Source organism: Mytilus californianus, unplaced genomic scaffold, assembly GCF_021869535.1.
Source record: "Mytilus californianus isolate M0D057914Y unplaced genomic scaffold, xbMytCali1.0.p SCAF_15, whole genome shotgun sequence".
NCBI classification, from domain to species: Eukaryota; Metazoa; Mollusca; class Bivalvia; order Mytilida; family Mytilidae; genus Mytilus; species Mytilus californianus.
Window position 1 is genome coordinate 27,752,487 of NW_026262637.1, and position 25,171 is coordinate 27,777,657.

Here is a 25,171-nt window from a genome sequence, read left to right on the forward strand (position 1 = left end):
TACAAGATTCAATCTTTCTTTTAATGAATTGTCTAAGTGTCCAATCATTATACAATTCTGAACAAAAAGGAAGAAATATAACATTGTTTTCTTCTCTTAAAATAACTAATAAAACCCTAAACTGATATTAAACGAGATTTGTGTTTAAGTCTTTGGCAAATATTGTAATATTTTATAACGGTTTAAGAGAAGTGTCCCAATTCCTGATAATTATAGGATGTTAAAACTCAAGTGTAAATATCCTCTTATTGTTGAGGCAATAACTTAAAGTGATTTTAGCTGGTTTACAAGTACTGCAGATATGGGAAAATTATCATTGTATAGGAAAATATTTCATGAATATGATTTTAGTATACATATGTCAAAGAGGTATGAGATGTGAGTATCGGTCAATGTAACCATATTTAAATCTATTGAAACATTTAGCCGTTGAAATCAATTAAAATGTGTGTTCAACTTAAATATGACCACAATAATAATAATAATAATTCTTTATTTATTAAAAGCGGGTAACATTGTTCGGCCGTGTAAGCTATAAAACTAATCTTCCCTGAGGCCCTCACAAAATATAACAAAGAGTTACAAAATAATCAAACAAACATACACACACACATAAGAAAAAAACAAATAAATTATCTATTCATTTCAGTCATCTTTATTTGTTTCAGAACTGCTTGAATTTCTTGTTTAAGCAACTGAATAATCTAATAAAGCTGCTGCCCACGAGAAACCAACGAAAAAGAATTACCCCGGTAGTTATTGACAATTAAATCTTTTTCTTTGGACTCTAACATATCTAAAGGGTACCTGCCATTTCTGTAAGTTTACCACACATCTTACTCAAGTGTAATTTTGCCGTAATTCATACTAAATATGCATCACATAATGGATAAAATAGGTTAGATCAAAAATAAATCCTATTACACAAGCTTTCCTCAGTCTGATGACATTTCTAAGCTTATGATTTAGTTAAGTATGAAATATTACACAATTAATTTTGCTGCATGATTTCCTTTTTATATCATCAATTTCACTGCTTGGTTAGATGAAGTAATGAATAAGCCCCAGGATATTATATATTCTATTTAAGAAACGCAATGACTTAATGTCAAGTATGGTTAATAAATGAAAGCTTAGTGCTCCTGCTTTATACCTAAGTGCATGCAATTCAATTTCAGCATTTTAACCACATTAGAATCCGACTGTGATAGTAACATACTAATTTGTATTAAGCTTAGTTAATCTCTAGCTGTAGTTCCCAAAGTTCCATCACACAAATTTAACCACCTTTTTCTTATAATGCTGCAGGTTTAATTACTAAAACTAATGCATCATAAATTGTTTTATAACTGCTCATTGATTTCATAATATCTGTTGTTTATGACAAAAAACTTGCAGAAAAGGACAAGTGCTTTGCAGAATATTACTTTCTTTGTGTTTTTATAATTAATAAATGAAAGTAGATGTCTTTTGGTTGATTTTGTCATAGGATAGTCTCAGATTGCTCTGACATCTGACAGCCTGTTTTAAGTACTTGTTTAGGGCCTAATGGGACGTTAGAATAATCTCGGAGTAGTTAAAGGGTTGCTGTCTGCTTGATATACATATCTGATTTTTTTTTTAAATAAACCATTTCTCCGTGTGGTGAAAAAAACAAAAAGATAACTGAATTATCTTTCATTGAATATCTTTTGAATTTTTATCTTATAAATGAAATGTAGAACTATTACATCTTTATTATTTTGCTAAATGGTTTAATCAAACTCAAAGAACTTATTAATGAAATCAACCCAATTTACAGAATAAGTAAACAGTACAGAAATGCTGTCTTGGAGCTTTTATATGCAAATAAACATTTTATCAGAAAACTACAAATAACTATTTGACATGAGAATGTTCCTTCCATCTCATGCTAAAAAATCATTAGCATAGAGAAAACAACATGGAGAATTAGTGATTACAGATAGATAGCTCTTATCTCAGCCAATATTACTGTTTATCTATTATTTCAGGAAGATATCATGTAGAAACAAACAATACAAAAACTCATAGGAATGCCAAACACAATCTGTTATTCACTAGAAACTTTTACTCCAGCAATATGTAGGATAGAACTGTCCTCAACAAAGTTTTCAAAGATTTCATGCAAGATTGTTTAACCTCAGGCATCAAAAGTTTAAATTGAAAAGAGCAGTTTTTCCTAATGCATTTCAAGTGCATGTGTACTAGATGAAAATATACAAAATGGTCCTATTTCTCTACGCTCATCTACATTACATCTTTTGAAATAATTACCCAATTAAAGTTATTTCAGGTTAATAAATTTTTGTCATGAGAAATCCTGTCTCTTTCTCTGGTTGCAATGAACTAGGATACAAAAGAATGAATCACTAGAAAGAATTAAAGACTGTGAAAACCTGAGACCTGAGAGTAACATTTCTGGGTCTTGTGGAGATCTTTGGACAGCAAGATGATAGGAAATATTACCTGGGTCTAAGATTTCAAATGATTGCCAATTATAATATACCATGCCATGTTTTATTCAATGTTCTCATCTATATATTTACATTCAAGTAAATTAAAAAAATGTTACAATATAGTGGAAACAGTTGTAGGTTGCTTTCTGTCATATTTGTTTTTAGCAAAAAAGTTTTAATTTGATAAATTTTTATTTTTCTATATCGTACTATACAATATGGGTTTTTCTCATTGTTGAAGGCCGTAAGGTGACCCATAGTTGATCACAACCTCTTCTTTGGTCTCTGGCTGATTATGTTGTCTCACAGGCAATTATACCATGCAGGTCTGTCATAACATTAACAAGAAAATTTGGTAAATATAATTTGGAACAAGAATAAATGTGAACCTATTAAACCCTAATCAAAAACACTACAAAAGTTCAACTTCTGTCAACATCAATAATATCTCCAACCACAAGATAACATAATGACGCAAGTCCACAGTCCCAAATACTCTTCTCATACTTTGTGTCAAATCCCATACACTTATTTACATATATAACAAATAGATGGTAAAAAAACATTTCATTTGTCATGAAACTGGCGCTAACAGTTCATGAATAATATAACTCTACTACAAAGGACCTCCTCTTACTTGATTCTGACGTAGATGATGCTGAACAGATGAATTGATGTTGTAATAAACCATCATAATGCATCATAGAATGCAATTTGAGTACTAAATGCATCAAAACATGGGTCATTAGCCTGTTTAACTTTCTCATTCAATAAAGCATGTAATTTGTATACAGGGTTAATATTTACATATTCTCTTTTGTAAATCGTCATGTCAAATATTGTTATAGATTTGCCAATAACTAGTAGCTATAATGTTTTTTCAAATGGTGATTTTTAGTCCGGTAAAGAAATTAAAGTCTTCTTTTTGTAGGCAGTTTATCTGTAAAAAAGATACAAATGAAAGGGTATTTGTATACATTAGACAACAACCCAACAACAAAAAAAAAACCAAAGATATTCAGAATTCAACATACAGTTGTCAACAGGTGTCTATACAATGTTGCACTTAGCTTTATTTGTCCCTAAGTTACAAAGTTGTGAATTAATTCAACAGATTATTAAAAATCTGTCATAAACACCAAATTCTCACAATGACATAAAAAATTCATTTTCTCTGCTTGAGAAACAATTGTTCTAAGTTCTGTTGGAAGTTAGAGGCAAGCCCTGAAGTTTCTACTAGAGATGACTATATAATGACAACTGATATAAAAATAAGAGGATGTGGTATAATTGCCAATGAGACAACTCTCCACAAGAGACCAAATGACACAAAAATTAACAACTATAGGTCACTGTACTTCAACAATGAGCAAAACCCATACCGCATAGTCAGCTATAAAAGGCCCCGAAATGACAAATGTAAAACAATTCAAAGGAGAAATCTTACGGCCTAATATATGTACAAAATAATGAACGCAAAACAAATATGATACACAGAAACAAACAACAACCACTGAATTACAGGCTCCTGACTTGGGACAGGCACATACAGAATGTGGCAGGGTTAAACATGTTAGCGGGCGCCCAACCCTTCCCCTAACCTAGGACAGTGGTGTAACAGTACAACATAAGAACAAACTATAAAAATTAGTTAAAAAAGGCTTAACTCATCAGATTAGGTTAATTCTCATTGAGTTCTCACAATGATAGATGGTTTATTTTCTCCAAATGAGGAACCATTGTGCAAATTTCAAATGTTTCACTTGTAATATAGAGCATTTCAGAATCAGTCCAGAGTATGATGAAAGGCTGTTATATATAATGACATACAATCAACAAAACAGTTTGCATAATTTGTTGAGGTTGATGACTGGTCATAAGTCATACAACTTTTTGTGAAAGGGGAGGCCAGGTACATGTATCTGTGTACTATAATGTTTTACCATGATCCTATAAAATATTGAAATATCTGTAAGAAGTTGTACTAAATCTTGAATTAACCTGATGCTCTAATTTTAAAATAAAAGATGCTTTATAAAAATTTGCTCTATGCAAAGATGCTATTTGAAATTTTTGTGAAGAAACAGACGGAAACATTACAGAGTAGATATTCAGTAAACATCCGGACATAATCATTAGCAAAATAATATAACATTGCCATGCCTCAAACCAGAGTGCATCTGTATTTGAACCAAAGTCTAAAACTTATAGTTTTAATAATAGAATGACAGATTACCTAAGAAAGAGATATAATAACCTTGATTGGCACCCTTCATCACTTAACCAACAGATTTGACAAAGATACAAGTTATAGATATACCTTAGTGACACAGTATTATTGATAATAGTTTATATATGAACTTTCTGTCATAAACATTAGATTGATAAGTATTACAGAAGCTTTTTACCACCTGTGTATAAGACAGAGAACAAATCACAAACTCATTTTATTTCAGAATTTTTACCAGAAATTATTTTTATAAAGTATGGCAGATCTGTGAAAAACTATGACTAAGAAATGTATTTTCAGTCATTTTTGGGTTGGAACTCCAAAACTTAAATTTTTCAGCCCATTTCTGAACAAGCATTATTAATAATGTAGAATGTCAGAATGTTTCAACTTAAAAAATAGTTTGTATTTTTCCAGAGAAAAAAATTACACTTAAGGATGTATTCTTCTGAGGTTTCAGTCTCGTCGAAATCTCGATGGGGAATTATTTCAAAAACATGTGATACAGTTGGAAAATATTAATGAATTCAAAAAATATTATAATCAAACTAAACTCTGTGAAAAAAATGTGTACTTACAATAAGTAGTTTTTGAGTAATAAAATTTTCAAATTTTATAACCAATTCGGTCAGTGTCATTATCCATAATGTTGAGAAAATGGGTGAGGAGTACAAAAGAAATGATTTTTTCTTTTGAAAATTCTTAGATATGTATTTTTTCAATCATTTACAACAAAGAAGTTGAAACAATATGCTTTTTGTTCTAAAAAAAGAGAAAAATCCCAAATTGACAAAATTGACAACATGGTCAATTTGACACGAAAAAGCAACACATTTTAATAAAACTTTCTAATATTAACACCAACCTATAGTTTTTTTAAGTTAAATTTATTCAGATAGGTACACTTCATCTTTAGTGAAAGTATAAAAAAAGTTTAATTGTGAAACTGATTTTTTTATGATAATAGCCCAAAAGTGGGTAGAAATAGATGAAAAATAGGAAAATCATTAAAAATCGGTTACTTTCAAAAGACCGTAGCCAAAAAGAAGTGCACCACCATGTAATTTTTTCTTCATCAATTACTTTCTAACAGTCATATAAACCCAAAAATCAGGTTAAGAAAACAAGTTTAATTCTAGACATTTTTGGCTCTTCAGACGACAGAGGTGTACATCCTTAAAACTTTTACCAATCATTTCTAGAGCATGTAAACAGAATTCAAAATAATTTTATTAATGAAATTTTATAAAATGCATTAAAATAATAAGGCAAAAAAAAACCTGAATCACAATAAAAGTGAAAGACTTGGTTAAAATGTTATATGATTAGTGAACGCTGAATGTAGAAGAGTGCTAATACAATTTAAATAAAATTAGATCCTTTAATTTCCCCTGTACTGATATTAGACAACATATCAGAATGGGAGCAATAAAAGGATTTAATTTTAATTTGATTGGTGCTAATTAAAAAACTGTAATTTAGTTAAACTAAGCACTAACATAATCCAATGCAAGATCTATCTTGTAATACTGTCATAAAGCAAGAGTAAAAAAACAAGTAAATAAATACTATAGTATGACTCTTCTATAAATACAAAACTAACTTCAATAAACCAGCATGTCATTCACTTGCAAACAACAACACTGCACATACATTTTTACTTGAAGGATGTCAACACTGTCATCATTTTTTTCTCCAACTAAGGGATCAACGGTTACTACACTCACTAGCTTACATAAAACTTAATTTTGAAAGGCACAGTTCTTTATCTGAATCTTTTAGATAAAATATTATAAACTGTATCTTAAAATGCAATTATCACCTGCAGGTTAGGTAGTAAATAGTGCAAATCTGAGTAAAACTATCTGATTGAAATAAGGAAGTTTTTTATATACATAGTTAAGAAAATATAATTTCTTTGTGAATGTGTTGAATTTCAGGATCAGTAGATATACAAAGCACTTCTCAATGTCCTGAAACCAAGCATAAATAACCAATCCTGCTTAAATGGATTTAACATCTATAGATGTTATACTGCTATCAACAGCAATCAGCCTTCTTCAAAACTGACATATTGAACCTTTGATCTTCAGTACGTTTTCCAGGTGTTGTATGAAATTAACATCTACCTTTAAAACACCAATCAATGATGTTAATTGAAATCATCTATTATTTTATCTCTCTTTAATCCTGTTTACTTCTAATTTCAATGATAGAAGCAATATGGAGACGTATCAATTAACTTTTAAATGAAGATTTTTCTTTAATTTAAAATATTTAGTACCATTTCTGTTATTTATTAAAATAAAATTAAGCAAATAAATGTATGCATGCCTAAGTTTAGCATAGCTAGTGAATACGCTCCACTTGCTATCTCTTGGGTGCATTAAGACATAGATGACATAGAAAACAACTCAACAGAAATTAATTACCACATCAATATTCAAAGCTTTTGTGCACTGATGATCTAAATGTAATTATGAATTATTTAGAACTGTGAGTTAAAACATCCCTTCCTTTTAACCTCTATAAGTTTTATTCAAAAGTGATGACTTTGTATATTAAATCCACTTTCAAAAATATGGTAGAATAATTCAATGAATGGAAACAGGAATGTCTATACATGTATTATTCAACAATATAAAACTATTCCTCCTTTAACAGTGGCAAATAGTAGAGGCATAATCTGGATCAAAACAAAATGCTATGAACAGAAGCAATTTTAACATGTATTAGGATCAAACAAAATGTTAAGATCCTTTATTATGCATGTTATATTTACACCTGTTGAAAAGCATTTTAGTTTGATCCTTCAAAATTCATTAAAAAATCTATTCAAAATTAGGAAACATTACATGCATATTCATGGGTAAAAAACATTCAAATAAACAACAGCAATCAATATAGTATATTCAGAATTAAATAAAAGAGCAGAGTTCCAATGTCCCCCGTGTTGCACATATTTTATATTTCCAGGGGGCATAACTCTTTTAAAAAAAGGCGATCGTCCACCATTATAGAAATTGTTCGAGATATTGCTGATATTAACCTATAGTATAAGTTTGAAAAAAATCTAGCAAGAATTGTACCCGTGAGAGCGCTAACAAGACCGGACAGACACACGCCCGTTATTTCCATGTCCCCCGCAATGTGTTACGCGGGGGACAAACAATACCTTGTCAACAATAGCAAATATTTTGTATAAAAAAAATGCTACAACAACATATATTTGTGAATTTTTGATATAAGAGAACATTATCAAATGGTAGATTCAGAGTGAAAGAATGAGTAGACCAAATAAATTGGCATTGAAATGACTAAACAGGCAAGTATATCGCGGGGGGTGGGGGTGAGAAATTTCAAACTCAGGGACTTACACATGCTAATAAAAGGAGATGTGGGGTTACTATTAATCAATAAGACAACACATGATAAACTCTCAAAAAGACATGTCTATACATCGATGATCAACAAGTGTCTATACCACATGTCTATACATCGATGATCAACAAGTGTCCATACCACATGTCTATACATCGATGATCAACAAGTGTCTATACCACATGTCTATACATCGATGATCAACAAGTGTCCATACTACATGTCTATACATCAATGATCAACAAGTGTCCATACCACATGTCTATACATCGATGATCAACAAGTGTCCATACCACATGTCTATACATCGATGATCAACAAGTGTCCATACTACATGTCTATACATCAATGATCAACAAGTGTCCATACCACATGTCTATACATCGATGATCAACAAGTGTCCATACCACATGTCTATACATCGATGATCAACAAGTGTCCATACCACATGTCTATACATCGATGATCAACAAGTGTCCATACCACATGTCTATACATCGATGATCAACAATTGTCCATACCACATGTCAAGCTCTAAATCACTTCATTTTATTAGAATATTACTGTTATTTATACATATCAACATGGTAATGCAGACCGTTTATAAACTGAGACACATGGCTGTATATTTGATTACAGTTTTATAGTGTATTAAACCTTAGTGCTGTGGCTTCTGTAGGTTCACAGAGTAGTAGTGCTTTAGGTTTACTGAGTATAACCAATAAAGGTCTTCTGGTAGAAAACTACAGGAATCAATACTGCAATACTATGAATTACATAAAAAAACCTTCCCAACTGTTGCCAAAATAATGTTCATACTTAATTGTAATTAAAGGTTGTTATAGTTTTACTGTGGGGGATACAGTCAATTTGTAACATTCTTGTTTCTGTTTTAACAGAAAAACTGCATTCAATGAAAATACTAACATATTCAAGAAATACATGTGTAACATTTAGCTCTCTATGTTACCGGTATTGTCAACTGCTATGTTCAATTTGCAAAAATATAAAACTATATAGCATGTATGTACCAGCAATTACTTCACTAATGATGCTTATATAATTCTCACAGTAACATGAAATATGATCTTATCATTGAATCTGAGACATAGAGGAGTCAACTATCCTATACAAGTTAGTGGTATGAATTATGCCTAAATTAATTCATCAAAAGTTAACATGACTTCCTGAATAGAACAGAGAATTGAAACAGGAATGTGTCAAAGAGACAACAACCCGACTAAAGAGCAGAAAACAGTCCATGGCTGAGGTATATTTGACACCAAATATGACTGAGCCATCAGTCAACAAGCGATTCATCCAAAAAAGATTGATTGATGTTTGCTTAATGTCCAGTGGAAAATATTTCATGCATATTCAGAAGATCCAAAAAAGAAACACACTGACAAATAATAAAGATTGACAGCTGATCAAGAATTCTGACCTTGACATTTACATTTAATCAGAAAATAAAAGAGTTTTATTTAATATAATATAAGATTTGATTGTAATTTTTCAACCATTTAGTCTACTGAGTTCTCACATATAATAACTTCTGTCAGTCTCAATTTAATTGAGTCTTTCAGTTCTTAAATGATGACCATATACCAATTAATTCAATCACATGTGTAATGCTGTACATTACACTTAAAAGAGGATGTGAATACTGTGGATTCATTATTATTCGTTGAATACCAATTTTCGTGGATTTCATGGATAAACGTGGATCCCAAACTAAAATGTTCAAAGAAGTATAATTTTTCAATAGACTTGTATGTAGACTTCTGCAAAACCACGAAATCAAATATCCATGAAAATACAAATTTCCCTCAATCCACGAAAATTGGTACCCACTATGATTTATGAATCCACAGTGCTTGACCTTTGACTTCTGAGATTCAATTAGGTACATTCTCTTACAGTATCCAAACAATTTAATGTTAATGGTTGGACAAACAACTCAAAAACTATTCCAGTTTCCGAAAATTCATTAAGGAAGCACTATAAATGTATCAACAAAAAAAAAATATTTAGAAAAAAGAACAAAATCAAAGAAATTCAGTGCAACCTGAAGGAAAATTGGATTTGTATTGTAAAATAATAAATTACCACAGTTGTACAGAGAAAACTAGAATAGTTATTTGATGGAATAAGATTAAACTTATCAACCTTTGTTACGTAATTTTGGAATTACATGCATTTACAATTGGATTGCTCCTAGATGATCAATATTCCAAATCTTTTGGGTATTATATCAAGGTCAATATCTTACAGAACTTGTCAGGACATCAGCCCTATCAATAGGAAATTATATTAAAAAATTCACTAATACAACATTGAATTCCAATGTAAAGTATTAATTCATTTTCAATTTTGGCCATTGTGTTTTTTCGAATTTGTTGAAAATAATTAGTCAATGAAATACAATCGGTTAGCTTTGATTTGATTTGGGAAAAAGAATATGGAGTGTATAGACTAGTGACAACTTCACATTAAAATCAAGATTTGATTACTGTTTATGAAAGGAATGAAACTATAGACATTTACTGTTGCTTTGAATCCGCATGTTACTGGTTGATCTTCCAGAAACATCCCCCCTTCTTCCTGACTGAGAACAGCATATGTAAGCAGGGTTTGTATATCAGGTACATTGAACTTGTTTCAGTAAGACTGACAATTCTTTGATAAAGTTATTTTTTAGTACTATCTAAGTTGGAGCTGTGTTTTTTTATCTATCCAATTGGTTTAACAGCTAGCCACATCATTTAATGATTATAATAATGCATGTTTGTTAATCATGTGTGTTGTTGATCTGTTTTATTGCATCAGGTATATGAGACAGCAACCAAATGACAAACAAAAAAAATTAAAAAAAAAAACATCTACAGGTCAAACATACAACAATAGACAGGTGTCTTAACAAATTGTTAAACTTTTATCATCCTGAGTCAAGAAAGTTATAAATGATATAAAAAGAAACTTTCAAAGATGATTACTTTTATTACAGTTGACATAAGGATGCTCATACATTCAGATATCAATGCAATCCTTTCATTATTGAGATTAGATCAGCTTGCATGTTTATCATTGACATTGTAGCTGGACTAAGCTTGCATATTTATTATTGTAGTTGGATTCCATCTGCATGTTTATCATTTGCCAAAATGTTATTGTTCTTGGCCAAACACTACTAAATAACAGTATATTTATTTAACTTAACTTCTGTTTTACTTTCAAAGCAATTGTGTAATTTCATAATATCTGCACAGTCAATTATTTCTTAATTTGATATCTTATTATGTATTTTATGTATTGCTCTCTGTTGTTTATCATTTTTCATGTTGTAAATATGTTTTTAGTGCCATAGCATATGTGATGCTTTCTGCAATTAAGTATTCATTCATAAATCATTCATTCTTTCATTGTAGTTGGATTCAGATTGCATGTTTATCATCGTAGTTGGATTCAGATTGCATATTTATCATCGTAGTTGGATTTAGCTTGCATGTTTCGTAGTAGGATTTAGCTTGCATGTTTATCATTGTAGTTGGATTTAGCTTGCATGCTTATCATCATAGTTGGATTTAGCTTGCATGCTTATCATCGTAGTTGGATTTAGCTTGCATGTTTATCATCGTAGTTGGATTTAGCTTGCATGTTTATCATCGTAGTTGGATTTAGCTTGCATGTTTATCATCGTAGTTGGATTTAGCTTGCATGTTTATCATCGTAGTTGGATTTAGCTTTAGCTTGCATGTTTATCATCGTAGTTGGATTTAGCTTGCATGTTTATCATCGTAGTTGGATTTAGCTTGCATGTTTCGTAGTTGTATTCAGTTTGCATGTTTATCATTGTAGTTGGAAGTAGCTTGTATGTTTATCCTTGTGGTTGGATTCAGCTTGCATGCTTATCATTGTGGTTGGAAGTAGCTTGTATGTTTATCACTGTGGTTGGATTTGTTTATTATTGTATAGTTGGATTGAGCTTGCATGTTTATCATTGTGGTTGGATTCAGCTTGCATGTTTATCATTGTGGTTAGATTCAGCTTGTATGTTTAGCATTGTGGTTAGATTCAGCTTGTAGGTAATCATTGTGGTTAGATTCAGCTTATATGTTAATCATTGTGGTTGGATTCAGCTTGCATGTTCATCATTGTGGTTGGATTCAGCTTGCATGTTTATCATTTGTGGTTAGATTCAGCTTGTATGTTTATCATTTGTGGTTAGATTCAGCTTATATGTTTATCATTTGTGGTTAGATTCAGCTTATATGTTTATCATTTGTGGTTAGATTCAGCTTGTATGTTTATCATTATGGTGGGATTCAGCTTGTATGTTTATCATTGTGGTTGGATTCAACTTGTATGTTTATCATTTGTGGTTAGATTCAGCTTATATGTTTATCATTGTGGTTGGATGTGGTTGGATTCAGCTTGTATGCTTATTTTCATGCATGAATTCAGATAGTGTTCAGAATGTGATAGAATTTAAAGTGCATGTTAATCTAATCATGCATATGTCAGGTAAAAATTCCTTTTAATAATCATTTATAAATTATGCATATTCAGTCAAGATGTTTTTCACTCCAATGGCATCACTAAATCACCTGCACTCACCTGTATTAATGAAACATGTGTGTGTGATATTCGTCTTGTGCTGAGGTTTTTTATTTCTGCGTACACTGGTATGGCATCTCTGAGAGCAAAGCCTTTCTTCTCCAATCTAATGGAAGCTGTTACTGTACCAGCAATACAACAAAATGATCCAACTGTTTCAAATGTATCATTCTCTACTGGGTACTGAAGTTATACAAACACAATTGGTCATAATCCAATCCTTACATGGGTACAATTATATGAAATATTTCCATTTAAAGAACTTTTATATTGACAGCGTTCAGGTTGAGTTGTATTTTCCATGGCAATTTTTAATTAATTTTTCTGCTTTCACATAAGAGTTGATGTTTGCAATATAAATAAAACTTTCCAGTTAGCTGTATATTTGTTATTTCATTTATTATTATTATTTTTGGGGGTATTTTTTTTTGTGGTGGTCTTTGTGGTTGGTTGCTTTGTGACTTTACATTTCTATTTTTGGTTTACATCTAACTAAATATGAGAAAAGGGATGTGGGGTATAATGTGAATGAGGCAGCAAAAAAACACAAGAGACACCTGGCTGATCAAAACACAGTTGATATGTTGCTACTGTAGCAAAAACTAACTCTTTACAATAATCCTCGAATACTGTATATTGATTCCAAATAAAACACCTAACACTAGTAAAACATTACAATACAATTAAATAAGAATTAAACATAATTATAAAGGTCTTTTTGACAACAAATAGAGCTTTTGCTAACATGACCTTAATGGAATATTAAGAAATAGCAAATTAATTGCTTTACTGAACACACATTTTACAATGTAACAGATTGTTAAAACTTGTGGCTCGCTGGAATTCCGATATTGTGAACAAGTTAATTTCTAATGTTGACACTACATTCCCAACGTATTGATTGTTGTAATACAATGTTCTGAAATCAGTGTATTGAAAAAACGATGTCAGACCTGCATTATCTCAAAAGAAACTTATACCACAGATTGAAGTTCACTTCAATAAAAAAAATAGTCTTAAAATCTACATGAATTAATGTTAATGCTTGCAAAAATCAGGAAGTTAATAAAATTAGGGCTTTTCGTGAGGTATAAAACTAATAAGATATTTTAGATTTTTGAATGCATTGCACTTTTATTATTCCTAACACTGCATTAAAATTTTTCTCAAAACAACGTTTTTATTTTAAAGTGCTGAGCAACCATATGGCTGCTCCACAAATCCAGATTCAGTGTATTAAAATTGAATTTGATTGCCATTTTTTTTTCTGTTGCTATAGAAGGTGTAAAAATAAGCTAAATTGGGTAAAATCTTTGAGATGTTCGCCACATGTAATACATGTTTGTATTGTATTGATCGATATAGAAAATAAATAGAGGAAAAATAGATATCTGCACATCAATAGTAACTAAGTGGCCATGTCTTGTTTATTTTACCATCTTCAGCACTGATGAAAAAATATGAATGTCAAAATATATTTTTATTTTTATTTTTTAAACTCAAAATGCATTTAAATCTAAGACATTTAGTGCTGCCAGGCCTTAAACTTTACCAGTTGCATAGGTTTGTCATGTTACAGAGTAAATTCAGTGGTGTTATCAGCAAGTTTTGTCAAATTATTATATGAAGTTTAACAATAAATCTTATATTTTACCTTTTCTCTTATCATCTGAATTTTGCAAAGATGAAATTTTTCTTATAATGAAAATTGGACTGTTGGAATATGTGCAAACATTTTTTTTCCCCTTATTAATTTCTTTGAAATTTTTACAACAAAACAATCTTCCTTATAAGAATTTTTGTATTTTTGTTGGATTTATAAGACTGTTCAACCCTTGTCTCCTGACTTGCTCATCTAAGATGAATATACCTGATAGGGAATGGATGTTCTATAGACATTTGACCCATGATATACAGATTACTATTTGAAAGATAGTTTATATATGATACACATGCTTGCTTGTTTAAGGGCATACAATACAGTTACAGAGGAGGTTATGATGTTGCTAACGTAAAATGTTATTTTTGCGACGTAAAACTGTGACATATCGGGTAAAGATGCATTTTTCGACTGATTTTTATCAATCAGACTGATTTAACTTGAAAACGAGTTCATGGACCCCTCTTTTTTAAAATGACATTAGGTTTGATTAAGTATGAAGATTATTTGTACCAATTTTTATGAAAAAGTCACAGATGAAACTTTTTTAAATTAGATAAATATACAACAAATAATGCCGTTTTTTTCTTAAATCATAAAACTTTGATAAAAATTAATTATTTCAAAAGAATTTTTATACAAATTTAGGGCATACTTATTTAAAGATTTCCCAAATGTTTTTTTCAAAAATCTGCTTTTGTTTATATTTTGAAACAAAAACGTTAGGTATGTCTATCAAAAGGGTAGAAATGTTCAAAAAACCCAAATTTTGAGTAAATGTCTAAAATTTCGACGCCATTTATCTCTTAAAGTAGCACATGAAGGTATATTTTTTTATTACATATTTGAATTGACTAGGTGAAAAATAGCTTGTATGCAAATTTTCGTAAGAAAATCACCGTGGGATCAAAACTGTATCGTATGTCCTTAAGACAATCAACAAAACAACTTAAAGGAGAAGCAAAGACATAATTGGATGTAGAGACGCTTGAAAAATATTTGGGAAATAACCATGCATCCATAAAAACTGCTTTTATTTCATCAAAAAAGGTAAAAAACTTGGACATATCACTTATCTACTACTTACAGCAGCATCAGGTTCATTGTTCAGATCTAAGCAGCCAATCACAGCAAACTTGCTTGTTCTTGTTGGATGGGGTCCTCCTGGGGTACAAATTGTCATTCTTGCAAAATATCGCAATCTTCCATGTTTTCCTTTAAATGATGATGGTGCTTTCTGTGGTAGTGTGAATTCAAATGGAAAATAATGTGAACCTGAGTGTAAAACAGCACCATCGGATGTATCCTTCTCACCTGAAAAATAAACATTAAAAGTCAAATGAAAGTCAAAGAACAGGAACCTCTGTTGTATCCTTCTCTCATGGAAAACGGACATTAAATGTAAAAGTGGAAGTAGAACCGGACCATCTCATAATCCTTCTCTGCTCAAAAAAAAATTATATATAAACTAATTCCTGACAAAAAATCTTATCATGCAAAGGAGCAGTGTTTATATTGTTGTAACTGTCAAATTGCAAACTCTCAGTGAGGCTTTCAATGCAAAAGCAAAAGCTCTACCTCAATGCAAGTTCAAGATGACCGCTAGCATCGTTTTGAGTGGAATTCTTTGCCTGTATAGATAACACACACACCTGTACATTGAAACCTTACACAGATGTGGGTAATATCAACAAAACTAAAACATGATGCCCAAAGAAGTCTAACAAAGACTGTCATAATTTGCATCAAATTAATTGTTACATATACAAAAGCAAACACTTAGATGACATGGGGCAGATCAAGACATTTGTTAGATAACTAATGGCAGGAAATAATGTATATTTATTGCAACTATTGGCAGACTTTGAAGTGCTTCCCTTGAAGCTGGATAGAAATTCACAGTAAAGTCTTCATCACATAACAAACACTCATATTACTGAATACTGAAATGACCCCTAGAGCCAGTTTGATTTAGAATTATTAGCTTGTACTTAATGCCATCCACAGTATTACAAAACTGAGGTTTAATTTCCAATATTTCTGATTCTTGGTGAGCCAAAATATTAATTAAGTAAGCATTTTTCCAAATTAAATTAATAATTAAGAGTACATGTTACTTTTCTCATCAAGAATAAATTCAGGAATTTTTTAGAATATCTTCTTTATTTTAGTACAAGCTTTATATTTCTTTTTATAAGTCTATGTATAAAAACTGTGCTTACTTTTGATTATTTGAGGCTTATGTTTATAACTATGCTTGGATGTTTTATTCTTTTCTTCATAAAAAAATGCCGAAGTGAACTTGATTTTGCTAGTCTTTGAATGGTACATCATCATATAATATGACTACAAATAGAGGGTGGACTGATCTAGAAATAAATTCACTCTACACTGAAAATATTACTAGGACTTTGTAATTGATATAGCTTTATATCTTTCAAAATTATTCTTGCAGTTTTTTTTTGCAGTGCTTGCAACACCAACATATCGCTAAAAAACAGTTTTTACTTTATCATTTTCTTCAATTTGCCTATCCTACTTTTTTTAAATCAATTTTGACTGAGTATATGATCTAATTATCAAACTGTCTTCTTTCTATTGCCATCAGTATTTTTGAAGTTTATCTGATAAAGGAAGACAATCTTTGATGAATATAATAACTTGTTTCCATGATCAGTCATGAAACATCAAAATGGACTATCCTATAGTTCTAATGTGTCTACCAGTTCAGACTAGAAATCTTAATCTTGACCATAAAGAAGGAAATGTGACACGGATGCTCACAATACATGTTAAGCTGGTACATAACACTACAGGGAGATAACTCTGTAAAAATCAGCTGAACGTTTTAATCACGTTCTATAGTTAAGGAAATATTAAGCTTCTCAATGAACAAAATTAGTGTTTGTCAAACTGCTATATATCCAATGAAATGTTTCCGATAAAGTCGTGTGTGGTTCAAGTTTTTTGAAATTTTTATATTTTTGTCAAAGGGTCAAAGCAAATATTTTGTCAAAATTTTATGAAAATTAAACGAGCCAAATTAATTTCAGTCAAGGTGTTTGGTACCACCTTAACAAAGTTAAAAAGACAAATGTTTGTCTCACAATGTTCTTTTCAATACTAACATATGATTAAATTCATTGCATTGTAATGTTCCAAATTGAAAATGCCACATAAGTTTTAATTCAAAATTTCTTTTTGGAAAAGAAGCAATAAATCTATTTCCTTATAAAAACATTATTTTTCAAGTCTTATAGATCCAGTATATCTTAATATTCACAGCATTTTAAGTTTGCCAGTCTAAGGGTGTCAACATCTCAATGATTTTCCACTCCAGGAGTGCCATGTGCAACAAACCTATACTATCACAACCTTTAAAACATGTATTCCAATTATCAAAATACAAAATGAAAGAATTTACATGGTTCAAAGCATTAGCGAGATATCACAAATCAAAACAATTAAATTTTTATGATCAGATCAAATTAAATCCTAAACCAATTTAAATGAAGTGTAAAGATATGAAATAAATATCCCCAGACTTTGGTCAAATCCCAATATAGTGCCAATCATTGCTGTTGAATCTTGATAGCAGTATTTTACATGGTTCAGTAATATCTGACAGTTTATAATGATAACTACCTGATCAAACTGAAGACATTTATAAATCTAACTCTATTTACTCACCCTGTTATAAAGTGTTTGGTTTTAATATACTAAGAAATAATATTTTCATAAAGGATAGGTTTTATTTTAACAATATTTAATGTATTCTTTTAAAGATTTTGAATTCAAAGCAATATGGTTTGCTATTACATGTTTCATATTAATAGTAATAATTATGAAGAATCATAAGAGAAAGTTTAATGCCATGTAGTTATGAAATACAGAACCTCTGAAATTTGAGAGGCTTATGTTGTAAGGTGATTTCATCCCAGCGTTTAGGTTTTCTGGTACAAGAAATGCACTTATTGTAATCATAGCAGTTTGTTTATTCCATTATAAATGATATCTTAGGGAAGACTTTCACACCAATCTATCTCTTCCAGAAGGAAAGAATACCTGTACAAAAGACTAACTGTACACCATCACTCAACTTATATTCTCCAACATTTTATGTTCAAGTCCTTCATGCCATTGTAAGGAAGTTTGTAAACTGGACCCCTGTTGTGTTCACTTATTGCAACACTTCGGTGCGAAGCTTTAGATGGAATGGCGGGCCAGTTTAGGAAATTTGGAGGCTTTTTAACATATCTTTTTAACTTATATTGGATACCTGAGTTTACTTTTAGACTGGTCATTAAATACAAGCAATGACTCACAACCTTTTACATCTAGATATTATATTACCCTCATTTTTAAACAAAACATTAGAATTCTGTTTTATTTCAAGCTGAATTATTATTGTTTTATGTTATTGGCAAGTGAACATCGTTTTGATGTTTTAATTAAGAGGACAGGTTTATTTTCTATATCTGCCTGGAGGTGACAGGAATTGAATAATAAATACTGTATTTGTAAGTTGTATAATTAGCCAAATCAAGTTTTACTGCAGACAGAACATAAAATGACCGCAAATTTTCTTGGAAATTCCTGGACAAACCTTCACATTTGAAATATTATTCAATTTTGACCAAGTTTTAATTTCTCTTCTATTGATTTTCCGAGTAATTTCATCTCTTTTGGAAATTCCACCATTATTTAACTATTTTTTTCTTCAGTATAGTGTCAATGATCTAGATTGTGAAAAATATTAAGTTTTCTTCAGCATTAAGGAAGGACAAACTTTCTGGTTCCAGGAAAATTCAGAGAGGTAATTTGCACTGAAGAATGCAACATATATGGCCATTTGAAAAATATTCTACAAGACTTAAATCAGATTTAATGTTTATGGTAAATAACAATGTATCTTTCAGATTAATTTGACTAATTTATCATTTTATAAATTAGGTTCAGAGAACATCTGGATGATGAATACCAATGGTAACAATAGTTATATCACTCTTGTTTCAAATGAGGCTATGAACATTAAGAAGTTACCTAGTACTTAAATGGAGAAGGAACAGTCTACTCCTCTGGAGCATGAGAGTCAATTGTTAGTTTTTAAAGGGGTTAGTGTTGCTCATCTTTCGTTTTCTGTCGCCTGTTGTCTTTAAACTATTTATAACCAGCTAGCTGCTCTCAAAAATAGAAAGTCTTGAAATTTTATAGCAGAATATTGCAAAAGCAACAAACTGTAAGCTGTATAACACTTCAATTCAAACATATTTTTATATAAAGCAAAGTTTGTGATTAATATCAAGGCACATTATACTAAAGATAGCTAAATTCAAATTCCCCAAATTCTAGTCATTTACAATAATAATCCAACAATATAGTCCTTAAGTGGTCTTTCTCCACTACTATTATTCCTCTGTTGAACAGATAACAAAGCCTTGTTCTTGACCATTGTATAAAGTGTTTACCTTTAATAGGAAGGACAGTTGTGTAGTTAAATACTTCTTCATCTGAAGCCTGGATGTCACTGGATGTCATCCATTCTACCTTTGCTTCACCTATTGCTTCTAAACATACAGCTGAAATTAAAAAAAATATAAATAAAAAGAGATGTCAATGAGGCAGCATACCTGAAACACAAAAAAAACCCCAGAGAACAGACATTTTAGAGGTTCTTAATTAAATTACAGTACAAAACCCATTTTTCATTCCACCTATGTACCTAAACACTATGGCATTTCATTGTGATACATTCATGCACAATACACATGAATGGAATCCTGAGTTAAAAAAAAATGAAATTTAAATGAAAAAGTTTAAAGTGTTTGGGTTAAAAAAATTAAGGATAATAATCTCATTTTTAATGTGTAAACTTGGCTGCTTAGTAACAAATTTTACATAAAAGTCCTTTGAACTTTTATTCAGTTTGTAAGTTAATTTGCCCAGTTTACACTGTCAATAACTCTAGAAAAAATGTGCTTAATCCTTATAATTTTCAACCAATTAATTATTTTTTCATCACAACAATACTAGTTATGTTGATGTTTTTGTTTCTTTTTCTGATGGAAATATTTGATTTCTCACTCAAAAAAAGGAAAAAAAAATTTTTTAATCCTGATATCTTATTTGTTTAATTACAAATGTACTTTTATAAAAAAATAACTGACCTAATAACTGATATTTTTTTTATCAATTGGAAAAAAAACACATTGTAAAACATTTCCTCAATTATCAAAAGTAGCTGTTTTGAAGGCTGATATTTCTGGAATCTATTATAGAAATATTGACACATATCGGATATTGGCAGTAAAAATGGAATACTAACCCAAAAACAATATTTTTTATCAGGTTTTACAGCTTTTAACCTGAAAATTCAATTAACAATTTACCTACAAAATCAATCACTATGAAGAAAAACAGAACTGATGTTGAGTGAAGCTTTTTTCCAAGTTTATTCACCAGATCAGCCATGTACATTTACAAAAGTATAAATCTATTCTCTTTTGAAATTGATTTATTTCAAAAGAATACAACTGCCACATAAGTTTATACAGCTGAATAATCAACGCAGAAAAAACTTGATGACTGTCTGTTAATACCATGCTTCAAAAGAAGGAAAAAGAGGTATTAACTGAAAGATATCCTTGTTAAACAAGTTTCATCAAATTATAACAAGACATATTTTTTTATTTGCAGTAGTTAGACTAATTGTGATTTATTGCGATCACGAGATCACGTCTATGTACTGAATGTTGAGCATCAACATCGTTTCATCTTCTCTGGTTTTGGATCTAGATCTAACAATGGCCGACAGGAGGTCGGTTCAGCACCTGCACTTTCCCGCTGTGATCATTTTACTGTGTTAGACATACTGCTGCTTTATCAGGTGCACAGCAATAATTTTACTTTCATATTTTTACCTATTTCTGCAAAGTTAATTTTCAATAAAGTAAAATGATGTTAATTATTCTAGCAAACAAATAGGAGTTTATGATACAATTAAACATAAAGTACAGCTCACCAGCAGTGTGTTTTTAGGGCAATTGGAATGATTTTGCTGGCAATTCTTTCCTTAAAGTCTGGTTTTTTTAAACACAGGGTATGGCATTAACTACATCCTGCTTGTACTGTCCCTATACTAATTACTAAGAAAGGCCAATGCAATTTTTCTGTATGCCTACTGCTTTATACTAGGATATCTAGAATGCATCTGTTTCTTATAAAGGAGGAATAAAAGCCTTAAAGGAGATGTGTGGAATATGTCAATGAAACAGCAACCCAATGACATAAAAAAAAACATCTTTTAAGAACCTTTTCAATTATACCAAATTTTATCACAAGTGATTAAGAAAGTTCGATTTAAAAACTTCAATCATTTTTTTTATAACAATGATCACATTAATTGAACAAAAAAGTGATCACATGTATTTGAACAAAACAAGAGATTCTATGTAGATAAAGTTTGTAAGGTGGATCTGTATATACCCTACCAACCTCTGTTAATTGGCCATTATTTTTATTTGATTTATTCAACTCAAACTTTTATCATTAACTTTTGTTTATATTTTGAGATAACAATAAGAAAATGTTCACTTTTAAAGCATTCACAGTATATAAGGTTTGCAGTGCCAATGAAATCGTGTTTAGAATCTAAGTGTAAACTTAATTTTTGTTACAGAACCACTATTCTCATCTAAAATGCATTAACATGATTCTGAGTGTAATTTGACCCAATTATATCACAGTTAGCAAGTAATAGAATATAAGAAGATTTTTTTTATCAATTTGGTATAAGTGTTTATATAATTCTTTTAAATGAGTCTTAACTTGTAAAGCAGCTATGTTTTAAAAAATGGTCTCAGAAATCACATTCATGATTAAGAAAATTGACAATTAGCCTGCTAAGTACTATCAATGATGGACATTAAGCCCTTATAATTTTGAATCATTTAGGAAGATCAAACAAGTTAAACATTCTCATGACTTCTTTAAAGAAATAAACCTCTTCATGAGACAAAATTATTACTAAGGCAAGACAAAAGAATATATGTGCTAGGGTTTTCTCCTTAGGAAAAATAAGGTTACAAAAGTTATATATAGGCAGGTATACTTTTTTTCACCTTGAGTATATGATCCAATAACGAAAACTGTTAATAATGAAACCCTAAACACCAGTACTTTTTATATTGGCATATATACCTTATCAATATCATTATACAAAGAAAATTTACAGAACCAGTGGCGGATCCAGAACTTTTCATAAGGGGGGGGCCCGCTGACTGACCTATGGGGGGGGGGGGGGGGGGGGGCCCGCTCCAGTCATGCTTCAGTGATTCCCTATATAATCAACCAAATTTTTCCCACGAAAGGGGGGGCCCATGCCCCCAGGGCCCCCCCCTGGATCCGCCTATGAGAACTCTCTTTGTTACAGCTACTTCATTTAACCTTTTAATATGATGGTATATCTTAAATTTATGAGTAATGGGCTTGTGATTGGCACTAGATATCTTTGCTTAAAAATTACTGTTGTTTTTTTAAAAAACCAAGATACTACAGCGTTAACTAGCCCATATCACTTGAAATACTCTTTTGACTTCATGACCTCTCATGATATTTACATTACATCTCTAGTAGTGTAACATAAAATAAAGATTACACATAATCCAGAGACATCTAAGTCATTGCAAAATAAGGTTCCAATCTAAAGCAATATTTATGCAGTTGAGAAAAGTCAAAATTCCTGCATCAAGATTAACCCAGTGCTCAAACTTATATATTTCATCACCTGCATTTTATGTATATGAATAAGTATCAAAGTGAAAAAAAAATTCCAAAATCTCAGCCTGATGAATTCAAGAAAGTTTTTTTTTATATTTCAACTTAGTTCTTTCCAAATATGGTATTAACAATAATAGGAAAGTAGAATAAAATTCAATTAAATGCATTTATAAATATGCATGTATTTTACATATATGGTCAGAAATTCAAATTAAAAAATAATGGAAAATTCATTACAAAAGATGAAAAATCACTGTAACTGACAGCATCCTGTACAACCTACAATTTGACCCCAACTGAAAGTGTAAAATTTTAAAATAGCTTGGAGCAAAAAAGAAATTACAAATGTTTGTAATTTAGCCATCATACAGCTGACTTTTTTGTACATAAATGGTATAGACAGTATTGAAAGATAACCAATATCTACAATATTTATCTGTAAGTCATTTGAACCCAAACAAATGTCCATTCTTCATTAACTGGTCAGTATTAATTTTCTCTGATGAATGGAGATTTGTCCAATAGTTCAATAGATTGGCTATCCTTGAAAATGAGACTTGTTTCACAGACGAGAGACTAGCCTCTTCTGAAGGTCACAAGGTAATGCCAAGATAAATAGTATTTTAACCTGTAGGTCTTAATTGGCAATATCTGTTAACACAATGTTATCTGTATCACTCCATTCCTGTCAAATTAGGCTGCAGTGATTTATAACTATTTTTTCAGGACCAACACATTTTTGCAGAAATTGTGGTTCGAAATATTGTAAAACTCAATACCCTATATAGAACAAAATTTTATTGAGTTCTTATAGATTAGCAGGATTAATGATAATTTCAAGTTTGTCATTATGTTTGTTGTGTCAATTCTCATGGATTTTATGATTGATTTAAACCTACAAAATTAAGTTCCAAACTAAATACAAATTTTCGATTTATTTTAGTACTCAGTTTTCCAGAACAGTGTCCAAAATTCAGCTAGAGGCCAGCCTATTGGCCCAGACTTGCATTTTCATGGAAGAACTGGTTTAATAACTGTAAATGCAGAAATGTTTGTATGCAATGATTATTCCGATTTTTGAACAATGGACACAAATACAAGATTTAATACTATTAGTGTCATTTTATTGGGATTTCAGGAAATTTTCCTTAAATAATATCTAAAATGCAAATTTTTATTGTTTGCAACAACCATCCTATTGCAATTGTCGAAATGATAAAAACATTGCAAAAATTTCTGAAATTACAGTTTAGTTGTAAAAGTCATCATGGAATAGTTCCAGATTTCTATATGAGTTATGTCCATACTTTAGCTTTGCTTGATTTCAAGGGATTTTTTTACCCTGTTCAACAAGCCATGGAATTCAGATATTCTTCAATAAAAGTACTTTCCAATGGTATATAAAAAATTCATCGGCTATAATTTCACAACATGTGGCAAATTAACTTTGTTTTATGTTGGACATTCATTTAATTACAAACTTTAATTGCATTCACACATAGATACAATATGAATATGATTAAAGTTAATATGATGATCATGAGTTAAAATGGTGTATTAAATCTGTATAATTCTGAGTCATTTTAAGTAAATTAACATCTGATTATGATCACCATATCCAGCGTTGTACTTACTTTGGACAAACATGGAATTCTTCAGGACAATCCATCCATACCCAAACACAGTATCGCCAGCATGATATGTGGCCAGTGGATTGTTGAATATAATTTGGAACTTCTCTAGCTGTTCCATGTCACCTACTGGTTCCTGAAAAAGATAAAACAAATATTATTAGCATTGTTTCTGTGGAGATATGTGGGGGACATAACAAATTTATAAATCTGAAAGAATCAAACTTTCAAAATGTTACAACCGTAACTATTCCCAGCTACTGTTTAGATCATGCTTTTCATAAACAATAATTATATATGATATAATCTGAGTATTTGCTTTTTTAAAATACAAACAAGAAGTTGCTCTGTCCTACTAAGTATAGGGGATACCCCACTAGTAATTAAAAGTATAGGG

At 30.5% G+C, this 25,171-nt stretch overlaps 1 protein-coding gene across 6 annotated transcripts in view; it reads right to left on the reverse strand.

The window, feature by feature from the left end:
• LOC127725800 (arrestin domain-containing protein 17-like) overlaps window positions 1-25,171 on the reverse strand; it is a 54,883-nt gene that overhangs the window by 7,844 nt on the left and 21,868 nt on the right. For all 6 annotated transcript variants that reach the window (XR_007993181.1, XM_052233087.1, XM_052233088.1 and 3 more), the window contains 4 exons: window positions 24,778-24,910; window positions 19,834-19,944; window positions 15,453-15,679; window positions 12,706-12,888 (listed from right to left, as the gene is read on the reverse strand). Coding sequence is in view for 5 of the 6 variants with exons in the window: in XM_052233086.1 (XP_052089046.1) it covers window positions 12,706-12,888; window positions 15,453-15,679; window positions 19,834-19,944; window positions 24,778-24,910 (654 nt within the window). In the remaining variant the exon portion in view is untranslated. The remainder of the gene's footprint in view (window positions 1-12,705; window positions 12,889-15,452; window positions 15,680-19,833; window positions 19,945-24,777; window positions 24,911-25,171) is intronic.